This window comes from Primulina tabacum, chromosome 2 (genome assembly GCF_025594145.1).
Source record: "Primulina tabacum isolate GXHZ01 chromosome 2, ASM2559414v2, whole genome shotgun sequence".
Taxonomy (NCBI): Eukaryota; Viridiplantae; Streptophyta; class Magnoliopsida; order Lamiales; family Gesneriaceae; genus Primulina; species Primulina tabacum.
Window position 1 is genome coordinate 8,014,839 of NC_134551.1, and position 17,763 is coordinate 8,032,601.

The 17,763-nt window shown below is 35.7% G+C and overlaps 1 protein-coding gene across 1 annotated transcript; it reads right to left on the reverse strand.

The window, feature by feature from the left end:
- Nucleotides 1-10,113: 10,113 nt before the first annotated feature.
- LOC142537364 (putative germin-like protein 2-1) lies at nucleotides 10,114-11,000 on the reverse strand. Its single transcript, XM_075642901.1, has 2 exons — nucleotides 10,848-11,000; nucleotides 10,114-10,726 (listed from the first exon to the last, which is right to left on the reverse strand). Exons 1-2 carry the CDS (start codon nucleotides 10,960-10,962, stop codon nucleotides 10,191-10,193), a joined length of 651 nt encoding a protein of 216 aa, XP_075499016.1. The 5' UTR covers nucleotides 10,963-11,000; the 3' UTR covers nucleotides 10,114-10,190.
- Between the last annotated feature and the right edge of the window lie 6,763 nt (nucleotides 11,001-17,763).

Genomic DNA, 17,763 nt, shown 5'->3' on the forward strand with positions numbered 1-17,763 from the left:
GTAACTGAAGCATTTATCATGGAATAAAGGTTGTAATGGCACATAATGGCAGATTATGGCCATTTATTTGGGAGGCTAACAGTCAGAAATCTTGCCTATAAATAACACCCTTAAATATCTGAATTGGTGTTACCCAAATCTTGAGTTATCACTTGAAAATTCGAGTTAAGAGAGTGCCTATTTTCGAGCAGTATAAACAAGTAACAAGAACAAGCAAATTTCAGATTTCAACCGAAACTTTCTAGCAAATTACGGTAAGTGGACTTATGTATAAATATCTGGAAATTAATTTGATAATTCGTGTTTTATATATTTCTGATATCTGATTTTTGAAGCACTGAAATCTAGTGAACTAATTGTAGGAATATATATTCTGAACAATATTGAAATCTGATTACTGATTAACGACCTCACCCCTTAGAGGAGAGAACATATAGAGGACTGATATAAGTTTAGCCATGAAATTCAGGTACGTGCTCAGTGCTTGCTTACTTGTTAAATATCTGATTTCTGTTCTGAATATTGATTCCTGAATACTGATTCCTGATCTGAAAATAAAAATTTCTGTACATTATTTGTATTACTGTTTCTGTTGAAAATGACTTTGAAAACTGGGAGTTATTCCCGCCCTCGCTTACTGAGTGGCAACTCACCCACCAAACCCATCTCAGATAAGAACGATGAAGAATTGTTAGAAGAAGAAGAGCAGATCCAGTTCTGGGGCTGGTGAAGAAGACTGTTATTTCTCAATTCTAGTTTATGTTTTCCGCTGCATCTGTTAAGACTTTATTATATTTGGTTTTATATTTCCGTTGTAAAACATTAGTCATTTGATTTTGTATCAGACAATGAATATTCAGTATTATGAATAAAAGACTGGTTTTTGAATTCTGTACTTTTGAGGCTTGTTGTTTTCGAATGTAAATTTGAGAGCAATGCCAGTGTCGACTAACCCCGTCCCTGGGGGCGTGACATTGAAGTGGTATTATAACAAACTAGGTTTCATAATCCGGGGAGGAAGAACTAGAAATAATGAGTTCTGATAGACTTCTGAAAATAAGTTCTGATAAACTACTGTAATAGACTACTGAAAATAAACTACTGTAATAGACTACTGAAAATAAACTACTGTAATAGACTACTGAAATGAGTCGAAAAAAAAATTTCAGTAGACCAAAATCAGTAGACCGAAACCAGCAGATGATCGGAAAATAGTAGCACCAAAACCAGTAGTCTGGAACCAGAACTAGCAGATGGAAATCAGTAGATCGGAATGCAGCTGACTGGTTTTAACAGTGCTGGAAAACAGCAGACTTGATGGCAGTAGCATCAGAATTTCAGTAGGAAGTGAATTCCAACAAGTGAATGCAGTAGACCTTGCAGATTGTATGGAAGTTGGGGTGTTTTTCGCGTAAACTTCAAACGGCCATAACTTTTGATCTAGAAGGAATTTTGCCTGTTAAAAGATACGGTTGGAAAGCTCTCGACGAGGAGAATCTAAAAATCCTTCGTTTAGATAGTGATATCATCATTTCCGTAAAATTTTCCAATTTTTTGAAATTTTGAGGAATTTTTATTTCCAAATGTCTCAATATTTTTGCGCCAAACTTGGTACATTTCATGTTCTTGATGTGAAAGATTTTTAGTAAATTTTTCACGAGATTTTGAGATCGAAAATTTTTGAGCTATTTTCTTCTATTGAATGTTATAGGCTGTACTTATTCTGTTCATTCAAGTATTTGTCTATAACTCAAATTGTACCCTTGAGATCATTTCTGAACCTTCACTATCATGTTTTGGATGTAGGATATGGCTGACCAGAGTAGCTACATTAAGAGCTTAGAGAAGAAGCTATAGAATCTAAAGGAACATAACTACTGCTTAGAGCTGGACAAAGATGAATTACAGCGTCAAGCAGAACACTTAAGAGGTGATGTCCAACGTTATGCTCATTATCTGCATGAGGCAGAAAAGAGGAATAGGAGAGCTCAAGAAGAGTTCGAAACTTCCCAAGAGACTGTTGCAGAGTTAATCGAGTTACGTGATACCTTGGTTGAGAAGATTCAAGTGCTTAAGGATCAAAATCACCAACTTGTGCATCAGCATAATCAGTATTGTGAACAGACTGATGCTCAGATTCATGAGTTGCAGAGCACTGTTGAAGTTCTTAGCGACCAGAATGCAGTTCTGCATGGTCATATGGAACATCTGCAAACAGTAATAACCAACCATGAAGATGAACCCGAGGATGATCCCGAAGAAGAAGAAGAAGTCGAAGAGGATCATATGGATTTGGAATTTGGAGAAGTGATAGATTAGACCATCAGTAGTAATTCCTTTGTAATAACACTTGATCCATTTGCATTTCTGATTAGTAATTTCGAAGTTTAGTTGTAATTGCACTTTCGTGGAAATCAATAAAATTTATTTCTATCAATTGGTTTCATATTTAATTCTTGAGCAATTACACAATCATTTTGATTCCTTTGTATAGTCTCTATTCTGCTAACAACCTTAGAAATTTCATATTTGTAGGAAATGGATGAAAGACCCGTGAGAAACAATCGCAACCCTCGTTATGGAAACCGCAACAACAACCGCAACGATGAGGCTGCACAACAACCACCACCACCACCAGTTGACCTCAGTCAGGCGGATCTGATGGCTATAGCCACGATTGTGGCAACCACGCTACAAGGGTTTTCCAACCCTAATGCTATTCAGCCACCGCCACCACCGCTAGCTCGGAATGGGACTAAGCAGCATTATGAGTCCCTCCGAAGAGCAAGATTCCCGAACTTCGATGAAAGCTCCGATCCTGAGGTCGGACAGAATTGGATGAAGGAGGTTGAGAATCATCTTTGACTACTTGAGGTTCCACAAGGGATCAAGGTTGATGTGATTACACCTTTTCTTGTGGATAAAGCAGCCAAATGGTGGGAAGGAGTCTCGGCAGCTATGTTAGGGACGGGACCTATCACGTGGCAAAGGTTCCGAGAGGCATTTCTGAAGCAGTACTTCCCGACAGCAGTTCGAGTGCAGAAGCTGTCAGAATTTGAAAGTTTGGTTCAAGAACCAAACATGACAGTGGTGGAGTATTCATCTAAGTTCCACTCATTGGGAACTTACTCCCCAACCATTATGAGAGACGAAGCCTTAAAGATACATCGCTTCAAGAAAGGATTGTACAGCCGTATTAAATCTGCCCTTGCTGTTATCGAGCCTAACAGCTTTGATGAATTGATGGGAGCCGTCATCAGGGCTGTAAACGACATCAAGAGGCGTGAAGGTGAGAACAAACTCAAACGTCCTCAGTCAAGCCAGTACCAACCGGGCCAACAATTCAAGAAGCCTAGGTTCTCAAGCAATCAGTTTACCAGTGCTCCAGCCAAAGGAACCACTTCTTCTCAATCAAGCAAAGAGGAAGTCAAGTGCCAAACTTGTGGATTCACTCACACGGGTGAATGCCATAGGAATTCTGGAGCTTGTTTCCGTTGTGGAAAGATGGGCCACCGCATTGCTCAATGCCCTTTTCCAGATCCAAGGAATGGTCCAGCAGGAGGAACAACTCCGAATAAGCCTAAGGAGAACAAGCCAAATGCTCGAGTCTATGCTATCACTCAAGAAGAGGCTGACAACTCAAATGATGTCGTAGCTGGTACCACTTTAATCAATAATATACCTGCTTATGTGTTATTTGATTGTGGTGCTACACATTCATTCATGTCTAAGAGATTTGCCAAGAAGTTAGGAGCTAAGCCTTATAACTTAGAAGAACCATATAGAGTAGCAACTCCTGCAAATCGAATTTTAGAAACTCGCACTCTATATTGGGATATTAGTATACTCATAGAAAATCAGATTTTCAAGGCAAACCTAATCCAACTAAACATGGTGGAATTCGATGTAATTCTTGGAATGGATTGGTTAACCAAGAATCATGCTTTAGTAGACTGTCATGGAAAGACGGTAACCATCCAAGCTCCACACCAAGAGAAACTTTTATTTCATGGTAAGACAAAAGAACGAAAGACTCTTCTTTCTGCTTCTCAAACTTGGAAAGCCATGAAGAGTGGAGAAGAAGTTTACCTAGCTATGTTAAGCCAGGTAACGGAAGAAAATACACTTGCAATAGAAGAGATTCCGGTAGTAAAAGAGTTTTCGGATATCTTTCCAGAAGAACTCCCTGGCGAAATTCCCAACCGCGAAGTGGAATTTGAGATTAATTAGTACCCAATTCTACACCAATCTCAAAAGCACCATATTGAATGGCTCCAGCAGAGTTGAAAGAACTCAAAGAGCAAATTCAAGAATTGTTGGATAAAAAGAAAATCCGACCAAGTGTATCTCCGTGGGGAGCTCCTGTCATATTTGTAAAGAAGAAGGACGGAAGCATGAGATTGTGTATTGATTACAGAGAGCTGAATAAGATCATAATCAAGAACAAGTATCCGCTTCCAAGGATAGATGACCTGTTTGACCAACTCAAAGGAGCTACAGCCTTTTCCAAGCTCGACTTAAGGTCAGGCTACCACCAACTCAAGGTCAAGACGGACGATATTCCGAAGACAGCCTTCCGAACAAGGTATGGACATTATGAATTCATGATAATGCCATTCGGATTAACCAACGCTCCGGCAGCCTTCATGGATCTCATGAACAGGGTGTTCAAACCACTTCTTGACAAGTTTGTTGTGGTATTCATCGACGATATTCTGGTATATTCTTCAAGTGAGGAAGGTCACAAAGAACATCTTCGTCTCGCCCTCCAGAAGCTGAGAGAAAAAGAGCTATACATCAAATTCAAGAAATGCGAATTCTGGCTAGAGAGAGTCGCATTCTTGGGTCACATCATATCAGCAGCAGGAGTATCTGTGGACCCTAAGAAAGTTGAAGCAATCTCAGATTGGCCTAGGCCAAAGACTGTGAAAGAAATTCGAAGCTTCTTGGGATTACCAGGCTATTACCGAAAGTTTGTTGAAGGATTCTCTTCAATAGCAATACCTCTCACCAACTCACACAGAAGAACTCAAAATTTCAATGGAGTGAAGATTGTGAGAAAAGTTTCGAGACTTTGAAGAAAAATCTTACCTCCACGCCAGTGTTGGTATTACCAACTGAAGGCAAAGACTTCACTATCTACAGTGATGCATCTAAAGAAGGTTTAGGATGTGTACTCATGCAAGAGAGAAGGGTGATTGCATACGCGTCGAGACAGTTGAAATCGTATGAACAGAATTACCCAACGCATGACCTCGAACTAGCTGCAGTGGTGTTCACACTAAAAATTTGGAGACATTATCTTTATGGAGCCAAGTGTGAGATTTTCACTGATCACCAAAGTCTCAAATATTTGTTCACTCAAAAGGAACTAAATATGAGACAAAGACGATGGATTGAACTCATGAAGGATTACGACTTGATGATAAGCTACCACCCAAGCAAAGACAACAAGGTAGCAGATGCTTTAAGTCGAAATAATATGAGTAAGGTGATCCTGACATCACTTTCAGCACAACCATGCCTTCGAGAGACAATCAATATAAGTCAAGATAGAGATTCTGTTCTAGTGAAACTGAAAGAGCAAGCTAAAGAAGGGAAATCACCATATTTTGGGACAGACAATAAAGGAATCTTGTGGATGAAAGGACGATTGTGCGTACCAGACATTGATAACATTCGACAAGAAGTAATGTCTGAAGCACATAAGTCAAAATTTTTAGTTCATCCTTGCAGTACCAAGATGTACGAAGATTTGAAGAAAAATTTCTGGTGGAGTGGAATGAAGAAAGACGTGGCAATGTTTGTTTCTAAGTGTCACGTGTGCCAACAATTCAAAGCAGAGCACCAGAGACCTGGTGGACTTTTTCAACCATTAAAAATCTCGGAATGGAAATGGGAACATATTTCCATGGATTTTGTAGTTGGTTTACCCAAGTCGAGACAAGGTCTTGATGGAATATGGGTAATAGTAGATAGACTCACGAAATCTGCGCATTTATTACATGTCCGCATGAACTATAATTTGGACAAGTTAGCCACATTGTACATGAATGATATCGTGTGATTACATGGAGTTCCAGCTAGCATACTGTCAGACAGAGATCCTAGGTTTACATCTCGATTTTGGAAGAGATTTCAACAAGCTATGGAAACAAAAGTTACTCTTAGTACGGCATATCACCCTCAAACTGATGTCCAAACTGAGAGGACAATACAAACTCTTGAGAATATGTTGAGAGCGTGTGCTCTAGACTTCAAGGGTAATTGGAGTGAACATATGCCCTTAATCGAGTTCGCATATAATAATAGTTATCATAGTAGTATTAAAATAGCACCATACGAAGCTCTGTATGGACGAAAGTGTCGATCACCACTGTATTGGGATGAAGTAAGGGAAAAAGCCATCGTGAGACCCGAACTAATCCAAGAAACAGTGGATAAAGTTGCAATGATCAAAGAGCGACTAAAAGCTGCACAAGATCGACAGAAAAGCTGGGCTGACCTGAAAAGAAGACCCGTGAAATTTGCAGAGGGCGAAAAGGCATATGTGAAAGTGTCACCCATGAAGGGTGTAATCCGATTCAATAAGGCTGGGAAACTGAATCCCAGATATGTTGGACCTTTTGACATTCTAGAGAAAGTGAGAACACTTGCTTACAGATTGGCACTTCCCCCTGATATGTCAAGGATCCATAATGTTTTTCACGTGTCACAGTTAAGAAGATATATTTCTGATTCAAGTCATATTCTTGAAGCTGGACCACTGTTGGTTGAGGGAAATCTAAATGAAGAACTGAAGCATGAACAAATTCCAATTTGAATCGTGGATAACAAAGACCAAGTACTGAGGCGACGAACTATTCCATATTTCAAAGTACAATGGTCCAATTACACCGAAAGAGAAGCTACTTGGGAGTTGGAAGAAAAGATGCGAGAACAATACCCATATCTATTTAAGGATCATGTATAGACAAGTTTCGAGGACGAAACTTCTCATAAGGAGGGAGGGATGTGAGAACCTGAATATTCAGCAGTAGTAGTATTTTGCAGCATCTAACAAATTCCAGCTGCTAACAATCCCAGCAGCAGAAGCAAAAGTTCAGCAGAAGTTAGCCATTCCAGCAGCCGCTTATATTTCAGAAGCTGGTATTTTCCAGCAGATAGAATCCAGCAGCAGAAGAGCAGTAGCACGAGATTCCAGCAGACAACTACTGATTCTGCTTTTGACTTGTAACTGAAGCATTTATCATGGAATAAAGCCTGTAATGGCACATAATGGCAGATTATGGCAATTTATTTGGGAGGCTAACAGTCAGAAACCTTGCCTATAAATAACCTCTTAAATCTCTGAATTGGTGTTACCCAATCTAGAGTTATCACTTGAAAATTCGAGTTAAAAGAGTGACTATTTTCGAGTAGTAGAAACCAGTAGCAAGAACAAGCAGATTCCAGATTTCAACCGAAACTTTCTAGCAAATTACGGTAAGTGGGCTTATGTATAAATATCTGGAAATCAGTTTGATAACTCCTGTTTTATATATTTCTGATCTCTGATTTTTGAAGAACTGAAACCTAGTGAACTAATGCTAGGAATATATATTCTGAACATTACTGAATTTTGATTACTGATTACCGGCCTCACCCCTTAGAGGAGAGAACATATAGGGGACTGATATCAGTTTAGCCATGAAATTAACGAACGTGCTCAGTGCTTGCTTACTTGCTAAATCTCTGATTTCTGTTCTGAATACTGATTCCTGTTCTGAAAATAAGAATTTATGTACATTATTTGTATTATTGTTTCTGTTGAAAATGACTTTAAAAACTGGGAGTTATTCCCGCCCCCGCTTACTGAGTGACAACCATATCACTCACCCACCAAACCCATCTCAGATAAGAACGAGGAAGAATCACTACAACAAAAATGGCTTTCCGCAGCGCGCATATGGGCTTTCCGCAGCGTGCAATTGCAAGCGGTTAAAAGCTCAAGATTATCTGCGGCGTGCATGTACACGCTGTTAATACTATTATCCGCGGCGTGCATGTGCACGCTGTTAATATACATTTCCGCAGCGTGCAATGTACGCCATTAATAGTAAAAAAAAAATATTAGCGACGGTTTTTGACAAAAACCGTCGAACATTGGCGACGGGAAAAACCTCAAAACCGTCGCTAATTCAGCGACGGTCTTTAAATTTAGCGACAGTTTTAAAATTTCGCGACAGTTCCAAAACCGTCGCTAAATTTTGCGTAAAAATAAAAAAAAAAATTACTTTTATAAATTAATAAATTTTTATAAAAACTAACAATACAACTATAATAATAATACTCATTCTCTTAATTAACAATAAAAAAATTAACTATAAATTGAAACAAAAACACGTATTTAAATCGAAAATAAAATCGTATAAGTAGATAAAAATTTTAAGTGTTGTGAAGTAAAATGAAACAGAAATCGGAAATAAATAGAGAATTTGCGATTTTTTGCGACGGTTGTTTATTAAACCGTCGCCGATGTACGTGTATGAGCGACGGTTAACGCAAACCGTCACCGATTTAACATCGGCGACGGTTTCAAAGAAACCGTCGCTATATTTAGCGACGGTTTTACAAAACCGTCGCTAATATAAAACCGTCGCTAATTTAAAAATTCGAACTTATTTTCCGCAGCGTGCTAATAATATGCATGTCATGAATAATACCATTGACGGCGTGCTATTAATGTACGCCGTTAATGTCTTAACACAATTTTTTTTTAAAAAAAATGATTTACTTTTAACAGCACACATAAACATGCACGACGTTAATAGTATTATTAACAGCGTGCATTTATTGTGCGTTGCGGATAGTCTGCGGATATTACTATCCGTAGCGTGCTTATAATGCACGTCGTCAATAGTAATATCCGCAGCGTGCTTATAATGCACGCCATTAATAGTATCAAGTTACTATCCGCAGCGTGGTTTTAATGCACGCCGTCAATAGTAATATCTGCAGCGTTTTTTTAATGCACGCCGTTAATAGTATCAAGTGCAACACTATTAACGGCGCACATATGGGTGCACGCCGTGAAAAGTAGTATTTGCAGCGTGCTTTTAATGCACGCTGTTGATGACGTGCTGCGAAAAATCATTTTTCTTGTAGTGAATTGTTAGAAGAAGAAGAGCAGATCCAGTTCTGGGGCTGGTGAAGAAGACTGTTATTTCTCAATTCTAGTTTATGTTTTCCGGTGCATCTGTTAAGACGTTATTATATTTGGTTTTACATTTCCGCTGTAAAACATTAGTCATTTGACATTGTGTCAGACAATAAATATTAAGTATTATGAATAAAAGACTGGTTTCTGAATTCTGTACTTCTGAGGCTTGTTGTTTTCGAATGTAAATTTGAGAGCAACGCCGGTTTCGACTAACCCAATCCCTGGGGGCGTGACATTCTAGATTGGTCTAGAATTGATTAAATAACTGATTGACTAATTAGCAATTAATTAAGAAATTAAATTGTTTTTTTTACTTTCCCTGATGTATTATGTGTGGATGGATAAAAAAAATTTTGAGTTTGTTTCAATCAATATTGTTTATATGCGTTTTGTTTATTATCATTTTTTAATAATACAAGTTTTAGAGAATGAATTTTTGACTTTTTATGTATATATATTTTAATTCATATTATATATAATTAGTGTCAACATTTATCGTACGTAATACTAAATATGTCATATCATGTACCGATCAATACACTGTGCTTTCGATCCCAAAATTCTGCTCTGCATCGATCGTGTATATATGTAGGGAGGTCTCACACCAAATGAACGGTGGAGCATAGAATTTCTAATCGAACCCACCAATGTTTTCTTTCCATTGATATTCATTTAGACGTCTTTGTGGAGCTAGATCGATGAAGAAGCATTGCTTCTGTCATGGAAATTTATAATATATTTTTTTGCAACGTTTTTTCAGCTGGTTAATTTTGTTGTTTAGCTAGTTATTGGAGTAATCACTGCGACAGTAATCTTAAGTTTGCACGTAACAAGTCGATGACAATGAAATTTAATTTACTAGCAGACGAAAGAAATACAGAAACAATATAAATGGAGACCCGACACAAACACAAATCACACGAACATAAATTACGAAGCATTGAATGATTTTAAAGGTCACTGGTATCTATCTCATCATGTTGCAGATCTAGAACTTAGCTTGGAGCTGATCCACAACACTCTTATCCACTTGGAATGCCTTGGCAAGAATGTCACTGCTAACATCAGGATTTGATCCGAAAACTGCGTTTGCGATGGTAATGACTCCGGGATTCTGGCTGCTCAATCCAGCAATTGCGACAGCATTTCCAGTTCCCACATTGCGCTGGAAGTGAACGAGTCCCACCGGGAACACGAAAACATCACCTTTCTGAAGGGTTTTTGTGATTAGACTATTACCAGGGTTCGAGGTTACGAACCCCACTTGGAGGGAACCCTCAATGACTGTCAAGATTTCAGTGGCTCTAGGGTGAGTATGTGGAGGGTTGATGCCCCATGGTGCGTAATCGATACGAACCATCGAGATTCCAAGAGTGTTGAGGCCTGGTAACTGAGCTACAGACACGGGGGTAACCTTGGAGCCATTAGGATTTGATGTGTTGCCCGTTAAGTGCAGTCCACTGAAGGAGAAGTCATTGGCTTCAACCAACGCAGGGCTCTTGCAGGCCAACCCATTCACTTTAGCTGCAAACACAACCAGTGAAAATTATGCTAATCAAATAAATAACAAGAAGCTTGAAAATGACAACAGTATCTGATTTGCACAAGAAAATGCTGATGGTATGTGAAGGAGTACTGTAATCACCTGAGCTACTGGGATCGGCAACACAGAAATCTTGCAACGAACTCGGCTCGAAGGCGAATGCAAGGAAGCCAAGAGACAGGCTTACAAGGCTCAACAAGATAATGAGCTTTGCCATATTCTTGCTACAAGTTCGACGTTGGTTACAGAATTAGAATGTAATCTGAAATTTTGAGTGATATATTTCTGCTGAGCAAAGCTCACTATTTATACAGTCATACTATACAACCATAGAGATGTCTTTCTAGTGAATAATATTCCTGAAGGCCGTCCTTGCACCAGGACTTAGTTTTTTAATTATGGCATGCCGTCTTATTTAATAGTTTGCTAAGACATAGTCAAATTTGGACATCATACGTTAAACGGGTCCAAACAATTCCTTTTAATTAGAGATTTGAATCAGTGTTTTTGAGGTAACACAATTTTGATTAATATTGTGAGGACCGATTTTTCCCCATGTGATTAAACAAGTGTAAGGAAATTTATGGGTAGAGAATATTCTTTTTGGATTATGGTGTTAAAATAAGGGATGTATATTGAAGAATATTTTATGGAAAATCTTTAATGTCAAGATATTATTACATGCACTTGTTCAAGCCTAATTTCGAAATTTGGAGGAGGAATTTTACAAGATTGGGGATACCATACAAGTAGAGAAATTAAGGTTAAATCTTACTAGAGATTTTCGGAATTTCCTTATAATAAATGACTAGTCATTGTGATAGGTAGACTCTTGGTTAATTGGAAACATATAATCAAATATTTGCTCAAAAATCCCTCCCACAAAGCAACCTAATTTTCGAAATTATTGAGGGACAATGGACTAAGGAATTAACCCACAAATTTGGTAGCTAAATAAACTTTGCTTGGAGTAAAAATTTTGGGAGTCAACCATAGGATTTGAAGGCCAATTTGGACATGATTTGGCTACCTTATTGAACCTCCCATCCTCACCTATAAATAGGTCATCCCCCTCACTCTTCAACACACCACATTCTCGAAATTCTAGAGATGAAAGATTCGAAAATTCCAGCACTCCTCCCTAGCAGTAATACTGCACAAAATCGTCCCGAGATCTAGCCTAGCAATCGAACCGAAGCGCTGCCCGGACGAGGAACGCGAAGTGATCCATTTTCGAAGCCAATCATCCACGTTTTCCTTAACATTCAAACACTGTAAGTGTGCTGTTTTAAATTGTTAAACTTTCGGTTTATGTATGTGTTTGTTTTAAAAAAATCCGGTCGAGCACCATCGTTTTGTCTATATGTTTTTTTTACGAAATTTTGGTACGTTTTTGTTGGCACTGTGAGGATTCCCTGAAAATGGGTGGAATTCCAACATATGGCCCTCAACGGTGGGATATAACCGTTTTATGGTCCTCGCCCCCTTAGAGGATTAAAACTTAGGGACTGACGTCAGTAAACCGTTAAAGGTGAAAAAATCGCAGTGTTATTATGTTATGGTATTTACATTACGATTATGAAAAGCATGATGTACGTTTATGATATGTTTCGAAAATATTATTAAATTGGTTATGTTGTGTTCAAAGTCCCCCATTTACTGAGTATTCCCAAAATACTCACACCCCTTACTCTACTCTCCTCAGATAAATCAGAAAATAAAATCGAGAAAGATGAACAAGACCAGTTTTGGGGCTGATAATAAGATTATTCAAGAAGTTTATTTTAGTTTTGTCTTACCAAGTTGTAAAAGCATCCGCATATTATTTTTATCATTTTAAGAATCTACGTTGTAAAGACAATCTTTTGATTGATTATGAGTAATAAACTGGTTTTAGGTTTATACTGTACTACGAGGCTTGTTGTTTTCAATTGTGTGGTTGTAAAACAACGCCGGTGTCGACTAACCCCGGTCACGGGGCGTGACAAATATTACTTGTGTCAACTTCTCTTCTACCAAGTGTAGATGATCAAGAAATATGTGCAGAATATCATAAGTTCTTTTTAGTAGTACTAAAGGTTGGAGAAAACTCTGAATTTATGATTTATTTATTTATTTATTTTTTTTTGTCTTAGGAGATTTGGGAAAATTGACCCAACTTTTAGTAGAGTCCAGAAAATGTGATAGAATAATGCACTCGAGACTGGACTATGACAAACGGTGGTCTTTTTTCTCTTTTGTAAAATGTAGCTATATTCAACAAAAATGATCTAATACAGATTGGGTACAGAAACAGATATGTTTTAATATCCAGTTACTGATTTACAACGTAAATACATTCGAAATGTAGTAATATTAAGTTTTGCGCAAGATTTGAAATCAGCAAGGCATTCAGATTTACTACCAATCTTTTGGTGGGGTTGTGGTGGATATAAATTGCTATTATTAATAATTTTTTAGACTGATTCAAGAAATCCTCAGATCCGGCATGCATTTTGTGGCGGCAGCATAGATTCAATTCAAACAGCAAGATTCAAAATCAGAATCAGAATCAGAAAAAAAACAGATAAACCAATATGTGATAATAAATAGATCACACGCACATATCTATATTTATATCTATACAACTATAAATATATGATCTTCATTAAAAAATAATAATAATAATAAATACATATTTCTTTGTTTGTTTTTTCTTATCTATTAACGGATTCTAAAATAAATGAAAAAAAATTAAAATTTAGTTTCTATTTTTGAAATGCAATTTACACTCATTTTTTGTCTGATTTTTTTTCATTAATTAATGAATTTTAAAAAACCGAATCTAAAGTACTATAAATATATGACATTGAATTGTAAATTTATATGTATGTCATTATCTTCTTTAAATAATAAAAATAAAAGATGTTTTTTGTTTTTTTTCCCATTTATTAATGAATTTTAAAATAAATCGAAGAAAAATGAAATTTAGCCTACATTTTTTGGAATGAAATTTACAAATAAATTGAAGAAAAAAGAAATCTAGCTTCCATTTTTTGAAATGAAATGTACACTCTATTTTTTTGTTTTATTTTTTTCATTAATTAATCAATTTTAAAATATATCGAAAGAAAATGAAGTTTACACTCTTGTTCAAAATTTTATAGTGATCCAATTGTTGAATAGAGCTTTTGTCAGACGATCACATGGATATATATCTGAGATGGGTCGACTTTTTTCATTAATTAATGGATTAATATTTAATTAAGTGGTAAACTATTAAACCAAAAGTATACTCAACAACATGTATATTTTTATGTACTTGTGTAAAAAATATTAATATTATAACTAATATTCTCGTTATTATTTACAACACAAGACTATACAATGTTAAGCTACTAGAACTAATTAATATTGATGATTATGAAATGATCATTAACAAAACTGAATGATGGTGAAAAATTAATCTTTTAGTTCAAATTTTTTTGATCTTATGGTCAAAAGTTATATTTGTTATCCAAGACACAATTTTTATTCTTATAAATGTGATCTACCTTGCAAAGCCTTATACTAAGCGAATATTAGATATAATGAGAATTGTACCGACGTGAGTGCTAATGGGCCAAACCCTAAAAGTCTAGGCAGATAAACACAAATAATTGTTCGGTGCCATTAGAGAACACTTCAAAAATATCAAAATGAGTTTAAATTGAGTTTGTGTGAAACAATTACTCTTATATACATTAAAGTGATAGAAAATGAGGAATCAAAATGAATTCAAATCGTTTTTATGCGAAACAAATTACTCTTACATCTAAGTTACTTAAAATGATTTATCATATTTTTAAAAAAAATTAAGTTTTTTTTTAAAAAAAGTTTGCTCGAAAAATACTTTTTTTACAAAAATATTACAGTTGTCTTCATGTTTATGCCATGTCAAAATTTCCATTGATGAATACTTATAGAACGTGTAGCTACTTTTTCAAAGATGATTTATGTATAGAACTTTATAACTTCAAAATATATCATGAAAAATTTAGAAATTATTATTCTGATATATTTGTTTTTTGTTTTATTAATACGTTGAATACTCATAGTCTAACCATGTTATTTGTACAATTTAAGGTTTAATAGGTATCACAGTGATAATAAGAACTTGAGACTAGTATTTGTGATGTAAACTTCATATTTCATTGATAAGGATATGGAGATGTCAATTCATACAGATGAGTTATCATAATTTGATGATACACTAAACAACCCTCCCTCGAAATGTCCAAGTTGTTATCACTTATCGAGTGGAACAATCCGAACTTAGAGGCTCTACGTACTAGCATGCACTCTGATATGTTTACCGATTCTATTGAGAGACAACATGTGATGAGGTTGGGTGTAGTTTCGAAATATGTAAGAGTCTATGCATTGTAATCGAGAATTCACCGCTTGCATATAGGAGAAAATATCATATGTGAGCTGATTAGTTAATAATGCAAGGATTCTCTGGCCAGAGTAAGACATGTGCATTCTGGAAAGGTGTTTACTCGGTTGCACATATCATGTCACTGTTATTACTCAAAGATATATCACATTGTTATCAAATTCTTTTGAAATTCTCGATATACCAATGGTTGCATATTCTATAAAGATATATGAGTTAAAAGGGACCGTATTGCAAGCTAACCATAATTTAAGGTTCTTACAAGCATTATATAGGGGATCAAGGAGCGATTCTACTAGAAGCTCTTATCAAGATCTGATGAGTGCAATCAGATTTGGGTTATGACGTTCTTGATCAAAGGGTTGATGAAAAGAATTGAGCTAATTAGGGTAAGCCTGAATATGAACAAATGTTGTTCAGAATCACATGGAATTGTGAACTCACGATCAGCTGTATTGGATTCTGTTTTTCTTTTGATATATTTAAGTTCAAGAAGTTGAATTTGACGACTATAGTTTGATGGAGATCAAACAAATTACTTATAAAAGAGTTATAAGAGGATTTCATGTAATGGAATTTAGCTTAATTGCAAATTAAGTTAGTAGAGTGGAACTGCCTGTTTTAGTGAAAGAGCTCACAAAACTAGCAGTTGCAAAAAATGGATCAATGGAAATTTTGTCCTTCGAAATTTTCAATTTGTACCCTCGATATATCGACACAGTCTGATCATCGATCGGAGTTATAATGAGCTTACCATTACTTATTTAGTAAATTTAGAATCTACTAATTAAATAATAATTTTAGTAATTATGATTACTATATGTACATAATTCTCATGGAATATTCTAGATGAGTCTAGAATTGATTCATTAACTAATTAATTAACAATTAATTAAAAAATTAAATAATGATTATTTGATTTTACATATATGTCTATACATATATATGTATGTGTTGATGTATTTATATATATATATATATATATATATATATATCATGCATTATCAAGAGTTGACTTGACATAATATATAATCCGTGAGAATTTTTATTAATAAAAATAAATGAAGCCTAATGTGATTAGGATTATGAGTCCTAGTGGAATTGATTTGGTTTATTTGTAGTAATATGTTATCAAAGGTTGATAACAAGTAATATAACTATACAAGAAAAATACACACAAAATCATCTCTTCCTTCACAAGCATAATTTCGGCCACCATAGAATTTTTAGAGAAAAATTTCGGCCACCTTCCCTCCACCATGCGCCGTCACTTGCCGGATTTCTGAAATTCTGGCGATCCAATCTTGACCCAAATTCGTGTAAGATTTCTTGTACAGTCTACATGAGGAACAAAGTCTCTGATCGTGAACTTGATTTGACGATAGAAGAAAGAAGAAGATCCATTCAGAAGAAGATCCAAGAAGAACTATATCCGCTTAAAATTCAAAATAGTTTGTTGTCCAATGTTTAAAAAACGAAGGTAAATATTCACAATGTCATATGAATGTTTTAAAACATACGACATCCAATGAACGTTTTGAATGTCAAAAAAAAAAAAAACTTTCGCTCTCGTTAGGTGCGAGAAAATATTACTCTAACAAAAACAAGGAAAACAAACGAGAAACAACTTGTGATTCGAATAAATATCTTCAATCACTGTTTTTCATTAAAGTTATCTGGAAAGCATTTAAGGCCCAGACTCGTTATACTCTGCCTTGGTTATCCACTTCTGCAATCAGAAAAAACATGAAAAATCAAGCATTTGAAACATTTCAAATCATCCACCACCAAGCATAAAAACAATGAATCGATACGAAGATTCATTTATTTGATTAAAAAGGCAGCCCATACATTTGTCCCTATCACTAACCTTTTTGTTCTTGGAAACAAAGTAATCATAGAAAGCCAAAATAACCGTAGAAATTTTTCCTATGAAAGCGTTATATTTACTTGCTGGAATGTTCTGAGAGAGGCCAGAATGGAAACTCCAATCCATACACCATACTTCCTCTCAGGTGGATCCACAACCTTAACTTTCATCAATCTCCTTGCTCATCCTCTCGGCGATACCTGGGAACATGGTGGAGCCACCACAGACAACAATGTTACCTTACAGATCCTTCCTCATGACAGCGTCACACTTCATGATAGAATTATAGGTGTTTTAAGTCCACATACTCCTTATAAATTATGTCGTGCAACGTTTGTTTATCACGTGGAACGTACCTGTTACTTACTATTATATGTAAATAATAGAACAAGTTAGATTTGTCCTTTAAAAATGGATTAACATTTTCCCACCAGTCGTGCAACCAGAGCCGTACCTTGGTTGAATGAGGCCTGAAACGAAAATTGAAAAATAGGCCCTCTTGTTGCAGTAATAAATATAAAATTCAATTTGCATATAACAAATATATTAATAAATACATAAATATATCAAAACCAATATATTACATCAATAAATTAATAAATATTTAAAATAACTACATAAATACTACTCGTGTAGTTTTCTAGATGCGAAAATATTTATCAAATCTGTGTAATCCAATTATCATACTATTTCTTTCTCAATCGACAACATAGTTGGCCCATTTAGTCTAT